We start from the raw sequence: 25394 nt of genomic DNA on the forward strand, positions 1-25394 counted from the left end.
TTTTGGTGGACACAAGAGACAGAGGACCAGTCTGTTCTCTTTAGCAGTGGAAGACACTCTCGTGGCTAGTGTAGGGTGTACAGGACATGCTCCAGGCCTGGCTGGCCCCCCTGGGCGATGCGTCCTGCTGGGGCACCCCCCAAGCAGCGTGGCAGCCCCCTAAAGGTTTGCAAAATATATTTGGTGATGAAATAACACCCCCATATGACTTCTAAGTCAGTACAGTGAGAAAAGACTTATAATGAAATGTCTTAGTCCTGTCCCCATCTGCCTTCCCATCGTCCCCACCCCAAGTATCTCTTTCACTGGTGTCTTGTGTAACCTTCTAGAGCTTCTTAATCTGATTTCGTACTCCCACCCCACCCCCCCAACTGCCTGTCTTTCATAAAGGTGATATGCTCTCCACTCTGGCTCGGACCTTGGAAGGAGGTGCATTTCGCTTTCTAAATGCTACTGATGCCACAGACACAATACCCATTTCTGGTTCTGTGTTCTGGTTTGCTGGTAAAGGGAAGAATAAGTCAAGGTTTTGAAGTGTTTTAATTAGACAACAGAGAGGCTGTCTGCGCCACCTGGATTGGGAAGGGAAGTGCAGTCAGGCTCTCCAGCGTCCCCCTGAGAGACACAGAGCGTGCTGCCTAGTAAACGGTCACACACACGGGACAAGGATGTGTGTGCCCAGCAGGAAGCAGCACAAACATGTTTTAATCTTTTTTTTCCCTTAAGATTTCTTTATCTTTGGGGGGAGCAAAGGGAGAGGGAAAGAGAATCTCAAGCAGACTCTTGCTCAGCACAGAGCCCGATGTGGGGCTCGGTCTCATGACCCTGAATCATGACCTGAGCTGAAACCAAGAGTCAGATGCTTAACCGACTGAACTACCCAGGTGCCCCATTTTTTTAATCTTTTAACTCTGGAGGTAAGGCCTGCATGTGGGAAGGAAGGAAGGAAGGAAGGAAGGAAGGAAGGAAGGAAGGAAGGAAGGAAGGAAGGAAGGAAGGGAGGGAGGGAGGGAGGGAAGGAGAAACCAAGTGAGAACCAGCCGCAGCCCCACTTCTACTTCCCAGGAGTAACTATTGGTGACAGGTGGGCAGATATTTATGCTCTATTTTGCAGGAGAGCAACATCAAGGCAGCAGGTAAGGCAGTCTTGGGGGTCCTGTGAGAGCCAGCTGTGACAAGGGCTTTAAGGCCTGCTCTAGGCCAGGCACCCCAAGAGTCCTGATGGGCTGGGCGCAGGAGACAGGGGGCTGGCTACACCCTGCCCTACTCTCTCTCCCTCAGCCCCCTCTGCCCTCCATGTTGCCCACATGTCCTGTGCCCACATCCATCCTTGGCCCCTGTGCTACTCCAAGCAAGGAGAGTCTTGCTGACCAGGGCACCCCCAGGCCTCATGGGCACTTGGCAGAGGGAACATTCAGCACGTATGTATCACAGAGGCTGTGTTCTCACTCCTGAAAGGCTTGCAGGGGGCACTCAGGTGCCTTCCAGGTGGCTCGGGCTACAAGCTGTCTAGGGCCTGACAGCCAGGGGGCTCCCTTGACCTCTAAGGGAGTCCCTACCCCCAGGGCTGCTAGGCACAGGGGGAATCTGGGCAGCCAAGGGCGGGGCAGAGAGGAACAGAACTATTCTCCAAGGGCGGACCCTCTCCCCTCTCCCCCAGGAGGACTGGGCCGCAGTCACCCTCAGACAAATCCTGCCCTGACCTCATGGGGTCCAAGGGCAGAAGCGAAGGGCAGGTGTCCTTAGCAGGTGAGGATTCACCTAAGCCGGATAGACCCCAGGCACTGAGGCACAAGCCAGGGCCTGGCAGTTAGTAGGTCCTCAGTAACGTATGTTGGTGGACAGAGGCCTGGGAGTGGGGTGGCTCTTGCAGGGGGTGAAGAGAAGGGGACAGTCTCCGGTCCCCTAGGGCACTTCCCCAGCAGGCACAGTGCAGGCAGGACATGGATCCAAGTCCTGGTACTAACTTGACAAACTTCTTTCACTTTTTTAAAGCATCGGCAGGATTTATGCATCAAATTCACCCACTTAAGTGTACAGTTCAGGGAACATGTGTGTACACAGCTGAGCAACCACCGCATCTTATTTACAGCCCCCCTGGTTCCCAATGGGAACCCCGTGCTCCTCCCACCCCCACCCTGCCCTGGGCAGCCATGATCTCTCACTACAGATACACATTTTCTGGACACTTCAGATACGTGGAGTCATAGAATTTGCAGCCTTTGTGACTGGCTTGTCCCTTCCTGTGAGGTTCCTGAGCGCCACCAGGTCACAGCCAGGCCAAGGCGCTTTTTTTTCTTTTTTTTTTTTTTTAATCAACAAACGATATTCCATGGAGTGGATGTAACTCATGGTTTGTCTGCTCACCAGACAAACATTTGGGTGGTTTCCGCTTCTCGGCTCGGATGGATAATGCTGCCACAACTACTCAGCTGCCCAGGTGTTTGTGCAGACAAGCATTCCTGCTTCTCTTCGGTGAGTGCCTCAGTAGCACCACTGGCTCACATGGTAACTTGGTGTGACTTTCTGAGGAGCTGCCAGACTGTTTGCTCGAGTGGCTGCACCACCTTCCACGTCCTCAATACCCGTTATTAGCTTTTGGGTTAACATCACCGCTGCCACCACCACCAGTCATGAGTGGCTGTGCAGTGGTAGCTCACTGGGCTTTGATCTGCATTTCCCCAGAAGGTGACGGTATTAACCATCTCTTCACATGCTCATTTGCCATGTATCTTCTTTGGCGAAATGTCTGTTCGCATCTTTTTGGGCAGTTTATTTTACCTTCTTGAGCTTCACCTCACTCTCCCCAGCTACTAAATCCTAGGAATTCTTTATGAAAGGCATGCAGAGCCTGCCACGTAACAATGATGGCTTTCTGTAGGGTTGACCTAGTCGCTGCAGCCCCACAGGGATGGGCCCACAGTCTCTCAGGTTGGGAGTCGGAGGCCAGGCCGCCCAAGAAGGATCCCCTCCCGCAGCTGGAGGGTGAAGGATGAGCACTACTTGCTTGAGGGGTCTACCTTGTTCTAGATGTTCTGTTGAGCCACTCCACAAGGTCTCACTGCAAACCTACCAGAACCTTCTGATTAAGTGTGACCTCCCTGTTGACAGGAGACATAACCTGGAGACCAGATTCAGGAAGTTCTCCAAGTTATCGAGTTGAAAATGTCAGAAACTAGCGCACTTGTGATGAGCCCAGGGCCGTGCCTGGTGTGTTGAATCACTGCGTTGTACACCTGAAACTAATACTGTATGTCAACTAACTGGAATTGAGATTTTAAAAAATAAATCTACCAGCAAATTGCGAGGGAAACAGTGGCAGAAACGAAGATTGGAACCCAGAGATGCTGCTGATGCCGATGTCACAGGGAGAAGGGTGGGGTGAGCTCCCAGGGATGTGCCAGAAGCACGGGCCTGCACTGGGAAACCACAACCTCCAACCGGCTGTGCAGACAAGCACACTCAACCCTGGCCCCACCAAGGAGAGGCAGCGCAGTGAGCTAAGTTGCTTATCCCCCGCCCCAGGCCTCAGCTGCGTCTGTCAATTGAGGGAAAAAGTAGTTCCTCTCAGAGAGCAGTCTGTCTGGATCCCATGCTTGGCAGGTACAGTGCCCACTACAAATCAGACAGCTTCCTCCTTTGTGTCGGGGCCTCTACCTTCCCCCCACTCAGGCCACTTGGTTCTTCTCTGCCATGAATTCGAGCTCCTCTTAGAACAATCCCCTGACCCTGACCTGGGGGCCAGGCTGGAGCTTGGTGTCTCCACAGCTCTTAGGACCTATCCCATAATTTCTCATCCCTACTCACTGCCTTTAGACAGTGTTCCCCATACAAGCAGGGAACACCAGGTCAGGTCCTCGAGTTCTCTAGAATGAGGACTTAAGATTAAGCATAAAAAAGCAGGTTAAGGGATCCCTGGGTGGCTCAGCAGTTTGGTGCCTGCCTTTGGCCCAGTGCGTGATCTTGGGGTCCCGGGATTGAGTCCCACGTCGGGCTCCCACCATGGAGCCTGCTTCTCCCTCTGCCTGTGTCTCGGTCTGTCTCTATCATGGATAAATAAATAAAATCTTAAAAAAAAAAAAAAGACAGGTAAATAGGGGCACCTGGCAGGCTCAGTCTGCAAGGCATCTAACTCTTGATCTCAGAGGGTCATGAGTTCAAGCCCCACATTGGATGTAGAACTTACTTTAAAGGAGGGGGGCAAGGTACCAAAAAATAACTTTATTGAAGCAGCTTAACAGCATTAAGGCTTTTTCAATGAGACACCTACAAAGCAAGAGTTCAATATAAGCACGGTCTAATTCCCTGCTTTTCTGATTAACTGTAACAATTCTAAGTTGCTCGCTTCTTATCCATTTATAGTTCACAGAGAAAAGCCCTTGTCATGTTTCATAGCTCTCTCCACCTTGACGTGGCATCAGGCGGACCCTGCCTCGGGCTCCAGATGGAGGACCCCAGCTGCAGGTCTGCAGAACTTGCTACTGAGTGGGGCTCTGACTGGAGTCCTGGCCTGTTTCACCCCTGGCAGGTATGCCAGCCTGCCTCTGGCTGCCACCCTCAACCACTCCTAGAGCATATTCCATGGACAAGACAGGAAACTATTGCAGCCTGGACTGAGCAGGCTTAAGGAGGTTTTATCACCAGGACCAAAAGCTGCTTGCTAGGGCCCTGCCCTCACCCTGCATGGTCCCCCTCAGGGCTCTGGTTCTAGAAAGGAGGGCAGAGGCTGCCTCAGTCCTTCTTGCCCCCAGAAGCTGGGTTTTTTGTGAGGAGCTTCCCTGAGCTGGAATGGGTCAATGTGTACACTGTGGGGGATTCCAGCTTCACTCTGTCCAGAAGAGTCTTCTTGAGGGCAGCTGGGGACACCTTTTCTTGGTCAGCCATGGACTGCAGCTCTCTGCAAACAAAGCCCCACAGGGTTGAAGGAGGAGCCAGAGCTCCACAAGGCTGCTCCGTACATATAACCCCCAAGCCCAGAGAACTTGGCACCACCCGAAATTAGAACCCCAAATCAAATGCTCCCCTGAGCTTCTCAGAAGTGCCATTCAACTCCATGTGCGTTACTACACACACGTGTAGCTCCACGTGGAAGGAGAGAGCTGGTAGGGACAGGAGACTCAACAGGCTTGGAGTCACACACCTGTCCAACCCCACCTCCACAATGTACTACGAGCTGCTTGGGCTCGGGAAAATCGTCTCTGGGCCTCACCTTCCTCTTCTATCAATCCAAGCTACCCACCCACCCCCACCATCAGAACTGTGGTAGCGTTGAACAAGTAAAACCTGCAAACCCTCAGCTAAACAGAGTCTGAGAAACCATGCTTGTGGACACAGCATGGACTCCAGCACTGCTGAGGGATCAGAGACAGCAGGTTCTGCTGGGAGTGGTGGGCGAGCAACCCACCGTGTGCGGATGCAAGAGGCCTCCACAGCATTGATGAGCAGGGAGCGGAAGCCCCCACTCTCTAGGAAGTGCAGGGCATGGATGGTGGCCCCCCCGGGGGAACACACATTATCCTTGAGCTGGCCTGGGTGCTGCTCTGAGTCCAGTAGCATCTTGGCAGCCCCCTGCAAGAGGTGGGAAGGATTAGAGCAGAGAACTCCTTCTCCTTACCCACTGCCCTTCCCCAATCACTAGCCCAGCTTCCCAACCCAGCCCCACCCCAGCTCAGAGACACCCCCCCCCCAACTCCACCCACAGCCTCCAACTCACACCCTGGTCCAGAACACATAAGGCAGAGATACTGACCAGCAAGGCCTGGGCCCCCAGTCGGACCGCCAAGCGCCGAGGCAGGCCCATCTTCACCCCACCATCAGCCAACGCGTCCAGGGCCATGAATGCCTATGGAAACACTCACTGAGTCCCGGGGCTGCAGTACCCAGGGACTTCCCTATGGTTGGCTTCACCTGAGGACTAGAACTAGCTCTGAAGGCTGACGTCCTCCACCAGCTAGCTTCGCCCTGGACATGGGCAACACCCAGAGCCCAAGTCTGCCTACCAGCCCATCTTGCTGCCTAAGTCCCCAGAGGACTGAGGAAGTACATGGAGGGGGGGGGGGGGGGGCTCACATAGGCGGGCCCACTGCCGCTGAGCCCTGTGACAGCATCAATCAGGTCCTCCTCCACCTCGGTGCAGAAGCCCACGCTGCTCATGAGCTGCTCCAGGAGCTGCCCATCTTCCACCAGGGCATGGGTGCCCGTGGCGTACACCGTGGCGCCCTCCCGCACCACCACAGGTGTGTTGGTCATGCAGCGAATCACCTTGGGGGCCGGCTGGAATGTCATCAGCTTCTGGAACAAGGAAGAGGCCCAAGTGAGCTGCCGGGGCAGGCCCCCCACCCCTACACACAAACACCGCTTCACAAGGGCACCAGGGCTGAAATGGGCACCTTTTCCACAGAGCTGATGGTGACCCCGGCAGCACAGGACACCACAATGTGCCTGGGCTGGACATCGGCCCCGATCTCGTCCAGAATGAAGGGGATGATGTGTGGCTTCACTGCCAGGAATAGGACATCACTGTGCCTCACCGTCTCCTTGTTGTTCCGGGTCAGGTTCACACCCATCTTCTGCAGGAGGAGATTGCCCAGCTCACAGTGCGGGGCAGGCTCGCAGGGCTCAGGCCCCGCCAAGGAGGGGATGAGCCCCTGACAAACACTCTCTGCCAGCTGCAGCCTGGAATCCGCCGGGGGGGGGCACAAAGTCTCCCCTTGCTGCTGCGGGGCATGCGAGCTAGGTGCTAGCTAGGCTCGCTTCCCCAAGGCAGGTGGGATGCGGCTGCCTCCCATCCCCACCAACCCTCGGGCACCGTCAGCCAACCCCTCGCCGGGCAAGTCCCCCCGCCTCCGGGCTGGGAAGTGGCACGGGCAAAGGGGCAGGTGAAACGGAGCGCCCAGCCGTGGGCACGGAGGTGGGTGCAGCCGGCGGCCAGCACGGCTCCTGCGCCCCCGCCCCTGCGCCCCCTACCCTGAGCGAGGACACGGTGGGCAGATCCATCTCCGGGGAGCTGGCTATGATCTTGTGAGCCGACAGGATGCCTGCGGGAGACGCGACCCCTCAGCCGGACACCGCGGGCCCGGGCTCCCGCGCTCCCGGGGCGGCGGGTCAGACCCACACCCAGCCCCTCCCCCCGGCGGGCTCGCGGCCCCCTCTGCTCCACGGGCCCCGTCCCCGTCCCCCCGCCCGCCGGACGCCCAGCCGTCGGGGCTCGCGGGGCGGAAGGCATCCCCGGGCCAGGCTGCGGCCCCCCGCCCCCGCCCCCGCCCGCGCGCGCCCACCTGCGGCAGTGAAGCCGCGCGCCAGGGCACAGGCCAGCTGGCCGGCGCCGATGAAGCCCACGCTCATGGCCACTGGAACGCGCCCCGCGCCGCCCGGGAGCCGCCGCAGGACACACGACGCCGCAGAGAGCCCTCGCCAGCCGCGCGCGCCGGAAGCCGGACCCAGGCCGAGGCCCGCAGCTTCCGGCCGGACCCCCGGGACTGCTTCCACCGCCTCCCCGGCAGGGGCGCCGCGGAGCCTCACGGGGCCCCGCCCCGCCCCGCCGCGACGGACCAATCCGCGGCCGGGAGCTCTGGAGGACGGACCAATCCGCGGCCGGGAGCTCGCGGAGGGCCAATCCGCGGCCGGGAGCTCGGGCCACGTGCCCGCCCCCGCGCACGGGATTGGCGGTGGGGCCCTCTGGCGTGGTGCCCGGCAGCGGGGGCTCCGCCCAGCCAGCCCACCCGGACCCGCATCGCCCCGCCCCACGCCGGTGGGGCTGGGGCTGGGGCCCGGGGCTGGGGGCTGGGGCCGGGGGCTGGGGCCGGGGTCCGGGTCGAGGTCCGCTAGTGCCGTATCTGGCGCGGGCCGTCAGCCGCCCTGGAGGGACGAGCGGGGTCCCGGCTGGAAGTCCTCCCGGCCTGCGGGGGTGGCCGCGGGAGCGCCCCCGGGGGTCCCCCGAACCTGTGCGGTTCTTAAGAGATGGAGGCCTGGCGTCTTTCCTGCCTTGAGGAGGATCCACTGCTCAGTGTGAAAGGGGCGGGGGGCGGTCCGCCGCCTGCATTCTCACCTGTGTGCTTTCCAACTAGTTCTTTTCTCCAGCTTCTGTCCTAACTCAGGCGAGCCCGGGGCGGGGGGCGGGGCCCCTGGGGGCTGCCCGGGGCGGGAGAGACCTGCCCCCCTCCGGGCTGGGGGGACTCTGCCCCCTCCCCCACCCTCCCCGCGCGCATCCCGGAGCAAGCCCCCGCCTCCTCGCTGCCTGAACCCTTGAAGGTGCGGACCAACTGTTCACTGTTATGCAAAATAATATTTCGATATTTTTTTCCTTTTTTTAAAAAAAGATTTATTTATTCATGAGAGACACAGAGCGAGAGAGAGAGAAGCGGAGACACAGGCAGAGCGAGAAGCAGGCTCCATGCAGGGAGCCCGACGTGGGACTCATCCCAGTTTCCCAGGATCACGCCCTGAGCGGAAGGCGCTCCACCGCTGAGCCACCCAGGGATCCCTTGATAATTTTTTTCTGATTGGAAAAGGAACACATGCATATTGAGGAAAATTCGGGAAATACAAAAAAGTAAAGGTCAAAATCACCCACAATCAGAGTTCCTGGGGATAGTTTCTTGGAAACATTGCTGGTGTATTTCCTTATGTTATTCATGTCTAGGCATATATAGTTTTCCACCCTTGGAAATAAATGACATAGATACAGTTTTGAAGTGTCTATCGTAGTTAATAAACATTTCCCAATGTCATTGAAAAGTTGCTTAAAACAAGATTTCTGTGATGACTTAGTATATTGTTATACGGCTGTACCACACTAACCGTTCTCCCAAACATCAGAATTAGGTTTATCAATTCCACAGATGCTCACTGAGCCAGGTTCTGGGGGTACAGCCATGAACAGAGCAAAGGTCCCTGTCCTCACAGACTTATAACAGTGTTTTAAATTATTCAGGGGCACCTGGGTGGCTCAGTGGGTTCAGCGTCTGCCTTCAGCTCCGGTCATGATCTCAGGGCTGTGGGATGAAGTCCCAAATTACACTCCCTGCTCAGCGGGGAGTCTGCTTCTCCCTCTCCTCTGCCCCTGCCTCCTGCTTGTGCTCTTTCTCAAATAAAACTTTTTTTAAAAAAATTACTCATACTACTGTAAGAAAATCTTTGTCTAACTCTTTGATTATGTGCCTATGTCCATGCATAGTGGCTTTAGAGGCTCCCCGTGGTGGCCATGCCACAGCCTGGCCCTAATGGCACCAGCAACTCAACAGTGCAAACTAGCTGAAGAAAGGGGGGCTTTTGGTACAATCCTTGGGAAGGTACTGAGGAGCATGCTTTCTGGAAGGGGCGCATGCCTCAGGAGGAGCCCAGGGACGAGACCCAGGGCCCAGAACTGCCCACTCTTTCCTCTCTTCTCTGGTCCTTACTAGCTTCCACTGGGCCTCCTTTCTTGTAGAAGAATCTTCGCCAGGCAGTGGGGGAAGGTGGGTGCCTCTAAATGCTGTCTGCTCCTCTGAGGGATACTGGGCTTCCCACAGTCCATTTGGAAGGCTGCAGGCCCCCTTGCTTCCCCTGCCTCTCTGGCTATGGCCTGCAACCCAAGAGGTTGCACCAAAGCCAAGTGGTGTGTGTGTGTGTGTGTTGGGGTGGGGCACAGTGTGCTGTGTCATTCCCGTCACACTCCTTTCACACATCCATCCATCCCTGACCTGCTGGCCTTGGTATCTCTGCTTCAGCGTCCAGTAGAGGACCACGGGGACAGGGGAGGAGGTCACGTCAGTGGCCCCCATGCTGGCTTGGCCACCAGCTGGGCCACAGGAGAGAGGGCTCTGCTGAGGCACTTGGCCCTCTTGATACATCTTGGATGAGTGAGCCACTGGTTGAAAACTGGTTATTTTTTTTGTGTGGTACTTTGAGATCTATCATCTTGGTTTTTTTTTTCATCTCCAAAGTTTAAAGTTTTTGTGTACAAAGTTCTATGTTTTAATTACAGGCAGTCCCATTTCCTTCTCTTGTATGACCTTGCTGACTCTTATGGCTCTGCCATGGTTCACTTGGTGAGATGCAGAGAAGAAAGACCCTTCCTTCCCTGGGCCACTTAGGATGCCTCTTCAGGAGGGTCAGCCCAGTGCCACCATCCTGCAGTGTATACCCAGGCTCCAGGGCTGGCAGCTGTGTCCTTGGGTGCCCACTCTACCCCTGAACAGGCAGAGAGAAGTCCTGAAGGAAACCAGGGAAGCTCACCAAGCTTCCAGGGCTGCCCACCTTCCCCCCTCTCCTCCTCCTACCTCTCTACCTCCCTCCTCCCACAGTCCTGCTCCTCCCCCTCCTACCTTCCCAGACAAAGTGAATAAGGGGTCATTTCTGCCTCCACTTGTCCACGTTTCTCACCCCCAGGGCCTCTGGGCCTCCTTCCTAGTCTGGCTCTAATTAGCTGGCTCATATCCTAACAATGGAAGAGATCCAGGGAATGAAGGAGGATCCTGAGATGCTTCCAGCTAATCCTATGGCAAGTCTCCAGAACCCCAGTCCTCCCTGACTTACGGACCTCTCCAGGGAGGCACATTTTGCATGCATTTTTTTCTCCTTTTTAAATTATACCAGTAATCCATGTTGATTGTAGAAAAATTTTAAATTTGATCAAATAGAAAAACGAACATTGTTTCTAATCCTATCACTTAAAGAGATCTAATGTGACTCTTTGGAATTTAACTCTATACTTCTTTGTCCTGGAGTCAGGTACATCTTAAACCTGATGTTTAGGGGTGCCTGGGTAGCTCAGTCAGTGAAGCGTCTGCCTTTGGCTCAAGTCATGATCTTGGGGTCTTGGGATGCAGCCTCACAGCAGCCTGCTCCCTGCTCAGCAGGGAATCTGCTTCTGCCTCTCCTTCTGCCACTCCCCCTGCTTGTGCATGGGCTCTCTCTCATATAAATAAATAAATCTTAAAAAAAAAAAAAAAAAAAAAAAACCTGATTTTTAAAACCAATAGGTGCTCACGTTGTATATAAACAGGTCAGGTTGTATGTAAATGAGATATGCAAAAAACAAAGCATGGTGGGGTTATGGGCAGTTTCCAGGTCATTCAAAATTATCTTTAATGCTGTTACTTCGCCTTTTAAGTGGAAACAGATTGTAATTACACCTCACTTCTAATGGACCTCAACTGTCTTAATTGCTGCTACTGCCATAAAAATGCACTGCTAGTTTTGTATCAGAATAAATGTATCACCTCACATTTTGCAGGTCAAAAGTCTGAGTGGGTCGAGCTGGTGCCTCTGCTCTAGATCCCACAGGCCACATCAAGATGGCTGATCCAAATTCTTCTCCAGACACTCGGTGGGAGAATTGGGACTCCGACTCATTCAGGTTACTGGCAGAATTTGGCTCCACATGGCTATAGGAGTGAGGTCCCCCTTCCTTGGTGGCTGCCAGCCAGGAGTCCTTCTCAGCTTCTGGAAGTCGTTCTCAGCGCATTCCCTGGCTCATGGTCTCCTTCATCTTCAAACCAGCAATGGCAGGTCTAGCCGTTTTCATACTTCAAATATTTCTGGCCTCCTCTTCTGCCCTTTTGGGGATCCTCCTGGGAGCTCCTGGGTGTGATCTGAAGCCAGCCCACAGACACGGTGGACCAGGAGGGACAGAGGCAGGCCACTCCCAATGGGCTGAATGAGCTCAGGAATCTGAGCTAGGAGGTGGTCTTGGGGGCTGCAAGGTGGTGGACCCCGTGCCCACCCACCACATCCTAAAGGTTCGAGGGAGGCTTCACTGGGGTCCAGTCACATACCCCCTCCCTCCTGATGGTCCCAATACCACATCACTATCCCAAGTCTGTCCTGGGGGAAGCTTTTGGGAGCAGGCAAGGCAACTGGAACCCACATTCCAAGGACAAGAGAAGGGATGAGGAGCCTCCATCACCTAGGTCCAACTCACAGGTCGCATCTTCTCATTGACCTTCCCTGCAGCCTCACCTCTATGCCTTCAGCCAGAGAAAGTTCTCTACTTTGAAGGAATCCTGTGATTCGATTGGGTACACTTGGTTAATCCAAGATCGTCTCCTTATTTTGTGGTCTGTAACCTTAATTACAACTGCAGAATCCCTTTTGAAGTATCGAATAACAGAGTCACATTTGAAGTATAGAATAAGAGTCACAGGCTCCAAGGACTGAGAGGCATGGATGTTTTGGGGGAGAACGTTCTGTCTACCACGCTGTCTCCCTGTGCTGATAAGCCCATCTTTACATTTTAAATTGGACCCAATCTCCTGGATATTTTAGCTCACATGGGATGATGGGAGCAGGCCCACTTTACCACTGATTAAATGTGACTGGCTGGGAGTCCACAGACCCACAGAGAGGTCACTGAGTAGAATTCTTTAGAAGGTATCCATACCATTCTTGTAAAGCAAAAAACAGTATATCCTGGTACTCAACATCCCACAGGGAAGGGCTTCATTCAGATGTCTTATGCAGGTGATCTAGGCATTTCTTTCAGAGCCAAGTCCTCTCACCTGCCTCCAACAGTATGCTTGCCGCGTTCTTAGATCCTGGCTGTCCAGACACTAGCTCCATCTTTCCCTCCACTATTCCGCTGTTATTAATTAGTTTTGTGGATAAAAACGGAGTCCAAGAAGTATTGAACGGAGTTCAATAGCCAGTCATAAGGAAACCCCGTTGTCTGGAAAGGTAAACATAGGGGCACTCCCAGATGTGACAGCTTCCAGATGACATGGTAGCCAATGCCCATATCATCATTATAAGCCATTTTGTGGCATAGAGATTCAACAGATTTTCATCACCCCAGTCCCAATTTCTTCATCTGGAAAATGGGAATAATAATACCAACCTCAAGGAATTTGTTGCAAGACTTAACTGATGTAATGTATACAGAATCGCCTAGCACAGCACCCTGGCTTATAGTGAGTGCTCAACAAGTGCTAGCTTGCTTGCTACACCACTGTCACCCCAGGTCCCATCCCCATACCCACTGCCAGGGTGAAAATACTTTCTAAAGAAGGGGCATGTGTGAGTGATTGTTCACAATACCGGTTTTGGTATTGTGAGAGTTGGGGGAGGATATAAGTATTATAAATGAGAGCTTAATCAAAAATTGATTTTTGCAGTGTTTGGCAGCCCCATAGACTGGAGGATCTTGATCACCTCCTTTCATCACATCGTTATGAGAGCTTGTCCCTGTCATCCCCTTCTCTCTGGCTCAAGGGGCACCAGAAAATAAATGCAGAGGCACAGAGTGAAACATCACTTTATTTCAGCAGATTATCTACACTCAACTGCTTTTGCTAAATTTTAATAAAAGTAAATACATGTGGGTCCTGGTGGTATATCCTCTAAAGCAGTGGGGGAAATGACCTAACTATGCACAGAAAATGCTGGGTCTAAGGGGGAGGAGAGGGGGAGGTTAGGGCTCTCTGTCCCCCAGGGTAATGACTCAGAGCTGAATCCCACCTCCTCCCTTGTAAGCAGAAACAGTGGCCAAGGGCTTCCCCGTTGGCTTGAGATCACAGTTGAGGTCCTGTTAGATCCAGAAGCCAGGTGTCCTGACTGCCTGCCCACTTTCCCCAGCTGGAAACCCTTGGTCCTCCCTCCTCATAATCTCTCAGGGGAGTGGGGGACCCAACTATGTTTACAAGAGTCCAGAATGGATCAACGTTTTGGGGAACAGGAGTTCTGTTTTAGACCTCCTCCCTACCTAGGGAAAACCAGGAGATTTTTAAAAATTCTCTTTTAATTCTCATAATGTAATGGGGTATATCAGTCTGTTTCCGCAGTTCACATCACAAGGCATGTCATCCCATACGCAGCTGAGGATTTGCTGGAGAGAAGCTCCCAGCTACCAGTCTGTCCATGCCCAGCTGCATCTTTTCACAAGTAGGCTGGGATTTCCTTCTAAAGCTCGGTAGTCCTCACTGCTGCGATAGTGACTCTTGGAAGTGCTTAGGTGGGTGAGGCTCAGGAGGACAGGAAACAAAAGACCATGCAGCAGAGGTAAAGCAGGGACGAGTTGGGCCGGGGGTCACTAAGGAGGATTTTCACACCTACATCAAGACCTGCTTCTGTGCACCTGTCCAGTCAGAGGCCTTGGCACTGCGCCCCACACCTAAGGCTCCAGCTTCCTTGGCACGGGCATCCCGTCCCAGGAGCAGCTACACTTCTGCACCCTCATGTTGGGCAGGCTGACCACCCGGGGCCTGGGCCTGCCTCCCTCCTTGACAGTGACGATCATGGGTAGCGATGTTGTCTCCGAGGGGACGCACTGCCGTGGCCCCAGAAGTGGCCACTCGAAGGGCAGGGGCCGCGGGGGCTGCTGACAGGTGCCCACACACTCATAGGCCAGGAACCCCGGGGGCTCCAGGACCCAGTTCTCGGCCCACTTCATCCCCCGAAGGTCAATGTACACCTCCTGGCGGCAGCAGCGGGCAGCCTGCGTCACCGGCACCTCGGGGTCACAGTCGCCCTGAGCTCTGCGGGGACAAGGAGAGGCAGGGGTCAGCTGAGGGTGCCCAGGGCAGGGGGAAGGCCCTGGGGGAGGGGCGCGTCTAGGGGGGAAGTGTTCCATCCTGGCTGTGTTCAAAAGGCTGCTTGTGATACGGCTGGATGACTACCGGTGGCCAAACAGCACAGAACAAGTGCCATCAGCCCCGAGAGTGGCCGGAGAAATCTCCCGCACCCGCACCCCAAAAGAGCCCCTTCAACGGAGGTGGCAGTCCCTAGGTGCCCCATCCACAGGCCCGGCGCCTACCCGTAGGTCCCCAGGTCCAGGGTGTGCAGCTCCAGCCGGGGCTCCCCCTGCCCGGCGCCCGTGGGCCCCTGGGAGGCAAAGCGCACCAGCCTGTGGGCACCGGAGGCCGGCGGGCCCAGGTGCTCCCTCTGCACCGACACCTGCAGGAGCAGGGGCTGCCGAGGCCGGCTCAGCTGCTGCCAGAAGGTCACGGCCTCCGTCACGTCAAAGGCCTTCCAGCCGCTCTCGTGGAGAGACACCAGCCTGCGTGCCACAGGGGGCCAAGGGGGACAGGGGCCTGAGCTGGGGAGGAGGGGGGTGGGTCCGGGGGTGGGGTGGCTCCCCTCCGCGCCACCCCGCTGGGGACGCCCCCAGCCCCCTCCCCTCCCCTCCCCTCCCCTCCCCTTCCCTCCTTCTCCCCCAGCTGGGACCCGCCCCCTGGCCCTCCCCTCCCTCCCCGCCCCGCCCCGCCCCGCTCGCAGCCCCCACCTGGAGTCCACCAGGGAGGTGCGGTTGGGGCCGTCGTCTCGGACTTGCAGCCACTCGATGGTGACGCGGGCGCGGGCGCTGTGCGGGGACAGCCGCTCGAGCCTGCGGAGCGCCGCCCTGGGTACCGGCTCCTGGAAGAGGCGCAGCACCGCCCGCAGCAGCTCACTGTTGGGGGGCAACCGCCGCTCCATGCCAAACACCAGCAGGTGCGTGGAGGCCTCTGTCGCCAGCCACCTGCCCGCCACCTCTGGGGACAGGCATGGGGTTAGGATGCCTCTCCAGCCTCAGGGCAGCTTCAAGGGGCAGCAGAGCCCGGAGTCTGCACAAAGGACTGGGGGCTGGGGTTCATCTCAAGTGCACAGACTTGCGGCCTTTCTTTTTGTTTGCTTTTTAAGATTTTACTTTTATTTATTTTATTTTGTTTTATTTCATTTCATTTCATTTGGTGGGGGGGAGCAGAGGGAAAGAGACCATCTCAAGCAGGCTTCTTGCTCAGTGCAGAGCCCAGGGCAATGTCACCAACCTGAGATTATGACCCCAGCTAAAATCAAGAGTCCATACTTAACCAACTGAGCCACCTGGGCGCCCCTAAGATTTTATTTTTAAGTCATCTCTATGCCCAGTGTGGGTCTCAAACTCACAACCGGGACATCGGGAGTCCAGTGTTCCACCGACCAAGCCAGCCAGGCCCCTGGACATGCAGCCTTCTTTGGGCAAAGAGGACACAGCAAAAATGGGAGGGCCAGTGGAGAGAGAGGGAGAGAATCCCACCATGGAAATCTCTGGTCCTAAGAGTGTCCTAAGAGGCAGAGCAAGAGCCCTGAATTCCTCTCATTTCCCTGTCATGCCCAGGGAGATGTCCCCACCTGGAGGAAGAGGAATCCAGGGCCTATAACCAGCTTTTGCCAGGCAGAGGCAGGACATGTACAGCACCCTCCTCAGATACACCAGTCCATGTGTCCCTGACACCTGGGGCTCCAGGGTGGCAGCCTCATCGGTGGACCTGCCGGCCAGACGGCCGCCAGCAGTCACCTCTGCTGAGTCGCCAGGCCTCCAGGCACCTGACCCGGCCTGGCTGGAAAGCAGGAGGTGTGGGTCTGTGTCCGGGCACTGAGGAGGTGAGCCCCAGCCCCAGGGAGGCAGGAAGGTGGGGTGGGATTCACACCTGGCCCAGCTCTGATAGGCTGACTTTAAAATGCTGGAATGGGCCCTTCCAGGTAGTCTCATAAATGGCCCATGGGTCTGGGAGGTAGTCAGAGCTGCTTTACCGTCATTTCACAGAAGCCACCAGGCTCAGAGCTGTTGGGTGACTCGTCCAGGGCAGGACAACAAGTACCAGAGCCGAGTCCCAAGCCCAGGGGTCCCTCCTCTGCTCCTGGCCAGCATGCAGATCCAGACAGGGCCTGGATACAGCCGTCCTCGCTGTCCAGGGGCCCCCGTCCCGGCCCTGCCGATGGCCTCCCCAGAACGGGCCCCCCCACAAGGACCGGGATGCGGCAGCCAGCAGGCAGGTCTCACCTCGGAATCTCTGGCTGAACCTCTTCCCTCGGGAGTGGGCCTCATGGCTGCGCCGCAGCAGGGCCACGTACTGGGCCGTCACATGGGCAGGGGTGACCAGTGCCTCCACGTCGCCCTCATCCAGGACGGGCACCTGGCTGAGGTGCAGCTGGCGCAGCAGGCCGCCCAGGATCCGCTCCCCGCTCAGGGCAGCTCCGGGGCCGGTCAGGGGCAGCGCCCACAGGGCCCAGCACAGCCACACGGGCGTCATGGTGCCGCTGGCTGGGGAGGGGGACGAGGAACAGAGCTGACGTGTCCCCTGGGAGGCTTCAGGAGGGTCCCAGCCGGCTGTGCGGAGGGCCAGGCTGGGCCAGCTTTATAGGCAGCTCTGGGCCTGGCTGGGGTGGAGGGAGGGAAGGGGGGAGGCCAGAAGGGAGGCCTGGAGAGAGGAAGGTCACACCCCTCGGACCTCCTGGGAGCCCAGCAGCCAAACAGGTCCAGGAGCCTGGAGGAGGGGGCTGTCTAGAAGGGGCACTAGAGCCTGTCTGGTTGCCACACCAGCCTGGGGCCTCTGGCTGCTGCTGTCTGGGCAGCTCAGGGCTAACTTTAGGGCATGTTGACTTTTCCTGGCCCTACCCCAGTCCTAGTCTATGAAGAAGTGGGCCTATTCTGTAAGAAAGAGAATCCTATTAGGCAGCTATTGAAATCTCCTTCCTGGAGGCCAGTCTGGGTCTCCGTGTGTTCGTCGGGAAGGAAGGAGGGAGAGGATTCTGAATTCCTGTCTGCTCCTGGCCAGGCCCCATTCTGTGAGCTCTCACAGAAGTCCCTGGACCCCCATCCCCCACACTCCATCTCTACAGTCCCCCTCCTGCTCCTCTCCATGGACCCTCAGAGGACCGTGTCCTGTCCGTGACTGAGGAAGCTGCCGCTGTCAGGCCCAGATCTCTGGCTGTCCCAGAAAGGGCAGTTTTGCAAGTGTCTTCACAGTCACACGACCGACCTCAGAGTGGGAAAAGCCATGCAGGCTGTGACAGTCACTCTGGGAGCACTCCACACGGTGAGCCTGGCCTCAGGCTCACATGGGTGCTCAGGTGGACCTGGAGCAAGGGACAGGGACCTGAAAAACGAGGTCATAGCTGCCCAGAGTCATGTCCTGTCCAAAGCCTGAAGTGTGGAGCACATGGGGGTGGGAGCCTCTCAGGGCCTCCCAAACACATAGTTTAGGTTGGCTGGGTGCAAGTATGGGGCCTGTGTGCTTAACTGGCTGTTTGACCTTCTAGCAAGATCCTGAAGGTCTTAGTGATTCAGTTTCCCCATCAGAAGGAGGGATGATAATAATCGGGTCTACTTCACAGGACTAGTCTGGAAATCAAATGCATTAACATGTGGAGGATGCATAGCCCAGAGCCTGGTATACCATAAGCACACTATAAGGGTTACCTGTGGCCTTTCTAAAAATGGCCACAACAACAACAATCATTTCTTGAGTGCTCACTGTGCAGGCACTATTCTCATCTCTGAGCATGTGTTCACAACAGCCCGAGGAGGCAGGTATCCAAATGCACCTTCCAGACACAAAGTCAGAATACTGTTCAGGGAAGGAACCTGCCCTCGTTCACTCAGCTGGAGACCAGGAGACCAACGCACACATCTGACCCCAGAGACCCCCTCACAGAGGAAATGCAGGAGACAGCCCTTCCCAAACCATGTCAGCCTCATTCTATCATATTCTGGAATAGACGATGTTTGAGTGCCAAGGGGCCTGGCAGATGGATGCTGTGTCCCTGACAGGTATCTCCTGCCATGCCTCTTCCCCTGTGCTCCCACACATCTCAGGCAGAGAAAGAGTAAAACTTCTGGTGCTCAAGGGCAGAATGTCCTCAGGATAAGAGCCCAGGGACATTGTGCACAAATTGCCACCATATGCATATGCATATTCATATGTGCAGGTGCATAATAAACATAATGGCTAATAGTGCCTATGGGTTCCATGATGTTCTGAGTGCTTTAGATACATTAACTCTTTTTTTTTTTTAATTCAGGTATCATTGGCATATAACATTATATGAGTTTCAGGTATACAACATAAAGATTTGATATTTATATATGTAGCAAGCTGATCCCCACTGGTAAGTCTGTTTCACACGAGTCACTAGACACAGTAATAAAATTGTTTTCCTTATGCTAAGAAGCTTTAAGATCTGTTCTCTTACCAACTTTCAAATAGGCAACAGAGTATTGGTAAGTATCTTCACCATGCTGAGTGGGGGATGCACATCCCCAGAACAGACGTCTTTTATGACAAGAAGTCTGTACCTTTTGACCCCTTCCCATTTCAGCCCCCGCCTCCCCACACCCGGTACTTTATCCTGACAACAGCTCACCATTCTGATCTCATTTGATAAAGAAACTCAGGTGTAAAACCATTGCCTGACTTGCCCGAGTCACACAGCTGGGAGTGTCAGAGGTGGGGATGTTGGAAGGGATTCTGGCCAACACGGATCCCCGAATTCCGTACCTGTGCAGGGAAGCAGAGGTGCAGGCACCTGGCAGCCAAACCAGGGCAGGAGAGGGGTGGCCTCAGCTCCTTCCTACCTGAATTTGTGCAACCCAGAGGGAGTGAGGTGCTCCTGTCTCCCACTGTCTGAACACCCCTGACCCAGGAGGCACCACCTACCCATTGCACCCCCCCCCCCCCCCCGGGCCTCCTGCTCTCTCTGGACCAAGTGCAGCCTCCTCAGGAGCAGAGCTGAGGCTTTTCTTTGCAAGTGATTAGCAGGGGCTCACTGGATGCAAACATTTGGGCTTTAAATCAAGCCAAAAGGTGCAGAAGTGACCCATTCGCAGGTGAAGTGCCTGTGGCCCTTTGTCCCTGAAGCTGTCCTGAGTTGGTGTTCCATAAATATGCAACAGGCCGCCACCCTTGCCATTTGCAGAGAGAGGAAGTCCGGTGGCTTATCACTGGCCAGGATGGTGCCAAGGAAGTAACACCGGGCTGCCCTGCGAGGCCAGGGACCCCTCCCTAGGGTCCCAGCATCTAGGCCCCACGAGCCCTCTGGAGCTGGAGGCTCACGATGAGGTCACAGGGGGCCCCGTGCTGGTTTCAGCAGGGACTTGTTCTAACAGGGCTAGGGGAGGTCAGGCCTCCAGGACAGCTGCTCCCGGCCCACCGGGCACACAGATACCAGGCTCTCCCCGCTCCCCTCAGGGGCCCCAGCCCCTGTTGCACCTAGGGTCACCAGCCAGTTACACTGAAACTTCATTTTCCCAAGAAGAAAGTAAAGTACCCCTCCTGTGCTGGATCGTCTGCCTCCCCCAGACTTGTCACTGTGCTCCTGGGTGGGCCTCCCAGCACCCAGACAACTCAATGCTCTCAACATCCAGCATTTCTGACAGGGGAATGGGCTTCCAGGACCTGCTGCTCAGGGAGGCCCGCAGGGGCAGTGGGCACCTGAGCAGGTGGTCCACAGTTAGGAAACAGAATTATTCTAGATCCTGGGGACCTCCCTTAGGGAGCTCCTGGGAGCATTTGGCACTCCAGGGGTTTTCCCAGCAAGAGACCCCCTGCTCCTCCTCTGCTACTTTATAGAATCGGGTCGCTGAGAGCTGACATGGACTGTCCAGGCCAATCTGCCCCTCCCACCCCCATTTTTAAAGCCAAGAAAACCGAGGTTCAGAGAGGTGACCCCTTCCCCCAACTTCCCACAGTTCCTAAGGCTGCTGGCATAAGCCAGGCCTTGGATTCCCAAGCCCAAATTCTTTCCACACCCTGAAGATCTTTCCGGCATACAGTCGTGCTGGACTCCCAAAGCAGGCAAGGTGCACCCCACAGCCTCAGATGATCTGGGACTCAGTCCAGTGGGGCCTGAGCTGGGCAGGGGCCACAGAGAAGCAGACAGAGGCCAAACCCCCCTACTCCCCAGGCTTCCTGGACACAGGCTTTTAGTCCAGAATGTGGATTCCAGGCCGACTAAAGTTTTGCTGGGGAAATAAAATAATTGGGCAATTAGCTAGTGGCCAAAAGAAAAACACGAATGTGGATTGGGACACTTTTTACCAGGGACTCATTAGCCAGCAGGAGGGAGGCCAGCGGCCTTTGTCATGCACAGCCGGGTGGGAAAGCAGGCCTGCCTGCAGAGACTGTGGATCTGGGTGGACAGTCTGGTCTGGCAGTCTGCGGGTGGGGTGCGGGGTAGGCTCCAAGAGAGGAGCACAACAAAATCTTGCCTCTTCTGACCCTTGGGAGGGAAGACTACTTATAATGCTGTCTAAATATGCCCCTTCCCCAAGGCATGATAAGGTGGAAAAAATCCATACCATCTACTAACCTGTATTGCTCGGGATTTTAACGTTTTGCAAAGACTTTTTTTTTTTTTAAAACTAGGGAATGGTAAAATGGCAGGGGTGGGGGGTGTTTTTTGTTTTTTGTTTTAATTCCAGTATAGTTAACATACAATGTCCTGTTACCTTCCGGTGTATGGGAAGAATTTTATTTTAATTTTTTTCTTTAAGATTTTATTTATTTATTCATGAGAGACACAGAGAGAGAGAGAGAGAGTGGCAGAGACACAGACAGAGGGAAAAGCAGGCTCCATGCAGGGAGCCCAACGTGGGACCCAGTCCCAAGTCTCCAGGGTCAGACCCTGGGCTGAAGGCAGCACCAAACCGCTGAGCCACCCGGGCTGCCCAAGACTTTTATTTTTCACAGATATGTTGGGATGCTAAGAGTATTAACTGTATGAACGCCATACAAGAATGCAAATACCTTGGAACATCATGGGTCTGAACTACACAGGGCTGATTACACACAGATTTTTTTCAATAGATAAAGTCCAGTGTTGTAAGTGCATCTTCTCTTCCTTATGGTTTTCTTTTCTTTTTTTCTTTTTTAAGATTTATTTATTTATTTAGAGAGCACAAATGCGGTGGGGGGCAGGCAGAGAGGGAGAAGCAGACATCCTGCTGAGCGTAGACCCCCCAACACAGGACTCTATCTCACCACCCTGAGATCTCAACCTGAGACAAAATCAAGAGTCAAATGCTCAACCCACTAACCCACTCAGATGCTCCCTCCTTACGATTTTCTTTTCTTTTATTTTTTAAAGATTTTATTTACTTATTCATGAGAGACAGAGAGAGAGGCAGAGAGAGAGGCAGAGATAGAAGCATGCTCCATTCAAGGAGCCCAATATAGGACTCAATCCCAGGACTCCAGGATCACGCCCTGAGCTGAAGGCAGACACTCAACCAGTCACCCAGGCGTCCCTCCTTATGATTTTCTTTTTTATTTTTTATAGATTGATTTATTTATTTATGATACACACAGAGAGAGAGAGAGAGAGAGAGAGAGAGGCAAAGACACAGGAGGAGGGAGAAGGAGGCTCCATGCAGGGAGCCCGACGCAGGACTCGATCCCGGGTCTCCAGACTGCGCCCTGGGCCAAAGGCAGGCGCTAAACCGCTGAGCCACCCAGGGATGCCCTCCTTACAATTTTCTTAATGACATTTTCTTTTCTGTAGCATACTATATTGCAAAAATACAGCATATAACACCTAGAACATGCAAAATACGGGTTAATCAACTGTTTATGTTATCAGTAAGGTTTCTGGTCGAGTAGTTATGTTCTGGGGGAGTTGAAAGTTATGCGGGGATTTTCAATGGCCCAGAGGGGTTGGCACCCCAAACCCTTGTTCAAGGGTCGGCTGTACCCTGCACTCACACTGGATCTGTTGCACGCATATGTGTTAGGACCAAAGTCTCCTCCAACCCAGGTGGCCTTTAGGTGGCCCATCCTCCCAGCTGACTGCCCTCTCCGTGTGGAATTCCCGGGATCCTGCAGTGGCTTCCCTGACCTGCTGTGGCCTGGCCCTGCCGTTCTGCACAGCATGGTAGTGCTGGGACTGTGAGGGTGGGCTCCCGCTCTGCACCTGCTCCAAGCCCCGCTCGGCTCTTCCACAACCTCCCACTCCGGCACCTGCCACCTTCTCCAGGGCGGGTCTGTTCTGTGGGCCAGTGCCCGGGCAAGGGGACTCCTGCCCGGAACCGCCCAGGAACCTGCATGAGCACTGACAACTGGGACCCCATGCCTCCTGAACCGGCCTTGCTGGGCACACAGTCCAGGGATAGGACAGGAGCAGGGGGAGGCTGGCTGGGGTTGCAAAAGCAGGCCTGTGAGGGGAAACATCTGTCCTGCCATGAAGGTGACAGTGATCTGGCCCATTCCAGATGATCCAGATGATTCCTCGGCTTCCCAAACGCCTGAGAGAGGTAAAGAGGGCTCCCCCTTCTGCCCCCCCACAAAAAAAAACAGAAAAAAATGTTTTCCTGAGGTCCTTTTTGGGCTTTCCCTGAGCGTTTGAGAGTAAGAACAGATGAACAGAGAGGTTTTTTTCTCGCTCTAAATGCTCCAAACATAATCATGCTATATGCAAATGAATATTTAACACTCTAAAGTTAGCACCATGTAAGTCAATGTTTCCCTCCAAATTTATGTTACTTTAGGGCACCTGGGGGCTCAGTCAGTGGAGCATCCAACTCCTGTTTTCAGGCAGGTCAGGATCTCAGGGTCATGAGATCAAGCCCCATGTTGGGCTCCATGGTCAGCACACTCAATGCGTGGTCTGCTGGAGATTCTCTTATTGCTCCGTCCCTTCCCCCCTCCCAAAATAAAGAAATAAACCTAAAAAGTAAAATAAAATTAACTTCTGTTACTTCTCTACCACCACCCTTTCTTGCAAAAGACTCTTCTATGCCTTTCTAAATACTTTCACTTTCGAGCAGCCTGGGTGGCTCAGCAGTTTAAGCACCTGCCTTCAGCCCAGGGCATGATCCTGGGGTCCCGGGATCAAGTCCCATGTCAGGCTCCATGCATGGAGCCCACTTCTCCCTCTGCCTGTGTCTCTGCCTCTCTCTCTCTCTCTCTCTCTCTCTCGAATAAATAAATAAAATCTTTAAAAAATAAATAAATAAATAAACAAATACTTTCACTTTCAGGAGCGCTGAAGCAAACAGGAGGCTAGTGCTCACTCTGAACGGTGCCCCTGGGCAACCCGGGGTGGGGAGGGGGCTCAGTGGTTTAGCACCGCCTTCGGTCCAGGGAGTGGTCCTGGTGACCGGGGATGGAATCCCGCGTCGGGCTCCCTGCACTCTCCCTCTGCCTGTGTCTCTGCCTCTCTCTCTCTGTGTCTCTCATGAATAAATATATTTTAAAAAATAAAATAAATGGTGCCCCTCTGCCAGGTGACTCCTAGCCTGTCCCTTCTGTGACACAGACACAGTGCCCCCTTCAGAGCCTCCCGGGAGACTCTCCCAAGGCCCAGCCTGGCTTCCAGCCCATGCCCTGCCGCCAACCACCTTGAGTGCAACACAGAACAGCCGTGAGTGACCAGCTTTGGGCTTATTCTTCTCTCCTCTTTCTCTTGCCAGAGATTCTCATCTGGCAAGTGTAGCACAAATTTCATTTCCTCCATGAAAATCTTCCCCTGGTGTTCTGAGCACCCCCAGCTCTCCCTGACCACTGCATCCCTGTTCTCTGGATGCTCTTGATCCTCATGGGAACAGCTAGGTGATGCTCCCTGCTAGCATTCCGGAGACAGATATCCAGCAGAGTAGTAGCTCAGCAAGGGACAGACACTCTCTTGTTGGGACCTGTGATCCTGCCTAGCCCAGTGCCTGGCAAACAACCAGTGCTCAAACAGTTTGTGCTGGGTAGGGTTGTGGGGTGGGGAGGGAAGGAGGGAGGAAAAGAACCAAGAATGCATGGATGGATGAGTTACTTTTTGCTAAAAAACTCGAAGGGTTTAATTAGAGAGGAGATCTTAGTCCAGTCCACCTTTGGGGTCACCCTGTTCTAGATGGAAAGTCTTCACAGCCCAGACTGGATCACAGTTTCTAGGCTGCAGGTACTGAGCCCATCCACGTGGAGTCAGGCTTCTACCCAATCCAGGGAAGAGCACTGGGGAGGAGTGGTGTTGGTACTCTAATCTGGGGGTGGGGGGGGGGAGGCTGATAAAGCGGAGAGGAAGGATTTGCACATCCTGAAGGGTGACTCAAAAGGTGGGCTGAGTAAACAAAATACATAATAATGAGCAAGTAGTCATTTGGGAATCCTTGGATTAGCTCTGTCCTGCTGGGACAGACCCTTTCCCCAGCATTTTTATCAAGAGCTCAACGCAGCACCCATCTGGGAAAGGAAATGAGCTTTTGCCATCCTCTCTGGTGAGAAGCTACTGGCCTGCTTGCCCGGCTTCCTGCATGTTCATTAGGGAGTGTGACACTCCAGCCACCATGCAGCCCTGACACCTCCTGCAAACACTTCTGGCTTCCTATGCAATGCAGTGTTCAGCTGTCCCTGAGCATTTGGCTGCCACCACTTGGTCTCAGGGCTCTGAGAGGTTCCTGGTGGGAGCTGATGAGCTTTCTAAAGAGCTATGTGTGTCGAGTGAGTGGGGTGTGTGTATGTGTGTGTGTGGTGTGCATGTGTATGTGTAGTGTATACGTATGTTATGTGTGCATGTGTGCATGATGTCTATATGGTGTGTTTTCAAGGACGTGTCTGGGGTACAAAACCCCGCAGGGAAGAAGAGTCTGTAGCCACAAGCATGGGTCTCCCACTTGGTCCTCCCCAAGGCAAACACCACTTCTGACAAAAACCATGCTTCTCCAGGGTCTCCTTCCTTCAATTTGCTAACCTCAACAGTAT

The 25394-nt window shown here is 54.6% G+C and overlaps 2 protein-coding genes across 3 annotated transcripts; both read right to left on the bottom strand.

Moving 5' to 3' along the window:
* Positions 1–4206: 4206 nt before the first annotated feature.
* On the bottom strand, positions 4207–7826 carry PYCR2 (pyrroline-5-carboxylate reductase 2). The gene is made up of 7 exons (XM_072732700.1): positions 7278–7826; positions 6967–7037; positions 6390–6569; positions 6070–6291; positions 5750–5842; positions 5405–5568; positions 4207–4897 (listed from the first exon to the last, which is right to left on the bottom strand). The coding sequence occupies exons 1-7, from the start codon at positions 7342–7344 to the stop codon at positions 4732–4734; spliced, it is 963 nt and encodes a 320-aa protein (XP_072588801.1). The 5' UTR covers positions 7345–7826; the 3' UTR covers positions 4207–4731.
* A 5406-nt stretch (positions 7827–13232) lies between these two features.
* Positions 13233–16964, bottom strand: LOC112923436 (left-right determination factor 1). Of its 2 annotated transcripts, XM_072733669.1 has the most exons (5): positions 16715–16964; positions 15401–15443; positions 15197–15298; positions 14729–14971; positions 13233–14450 (listed from the first exon to the last, which is right to left on the bottom strand). In XM_072733669.1, the coding sequence occupies exons 1-5, from the start codon at positions 16962–16964 to the stop codon at positions 14087–14089; spliced, it is 1002 nt and encodes a 333-aa protein (XP_072589770.1). In that variant the 3' UTR covers positions 13233–14086. The 2 variants fall into 2 exon arrangements, with proteins under 2 accessions (XP_072589770.1, XP_072589768.1); XM_072733667.1 differs by having other exon boundaries at positions 15197–15443.
* Positions 16965–25394: the final 8430 nt, after the last annotated feature.

This window comes from Vulpes vulpes, chromosome 13 (genome assembly GCF_048418805.1).
Source record: "Vulpes vulpes isolate BD-2025 chromosome 13, VulVul3, whole genome shotgun sequence".
NCBI classification, from domain to species: domain Eukaryota; kingdom Metazoa; phylum Chordata; class Mammalia; order Carnivora; family Canidae; genus Vulpes; species Vulpes vulpes.

Coding starts and splice junctions, on each gene's coding strand:
- PYCR2 (XM_072732700.1), bottom strand. CDS start 7,344: ATGAGCGTGGGCTTCATCGGCGCCGGCCAGCTGGCCTGTGCCCTGGCG. Junction 6,292..6,389: donor CCATCAGCTCTGTGGAAAAG/GTGCCCATTTCA, acceptor TCCTTGTTCCAG/AAGCTGATGACATTCCAGCC. Junction 4,898..5,404: donor GCCTCTTGCATCCGCACACG/GTGGGTTGCTCG, acceptor CTTTGTTTGCAG/AGAGCTGCAGTCCATGGCTG.
- LOC112923436 (XM_072733667.1), bottom strand. CDS start 16,964: ATGACGCCCGTGTGGCTGTGCTGGGCCCTGTGGGCGCTGCCCCTGACC. Junction 14,972..15,196: donor ACCTCCCTGGTGGACTCCAG/GTGGGGGCTGCG, acceptor TGTGGCACGCAG/GCTGGTGTCTCTCCACGAGA. Junction 14,451..14,728: donor CTGGACCTGGGGACCTACGG/GTAGGCGCCGGG, acceptor TTGTCCCCGCAG/AGCTCAGGGCGACTGTGACC.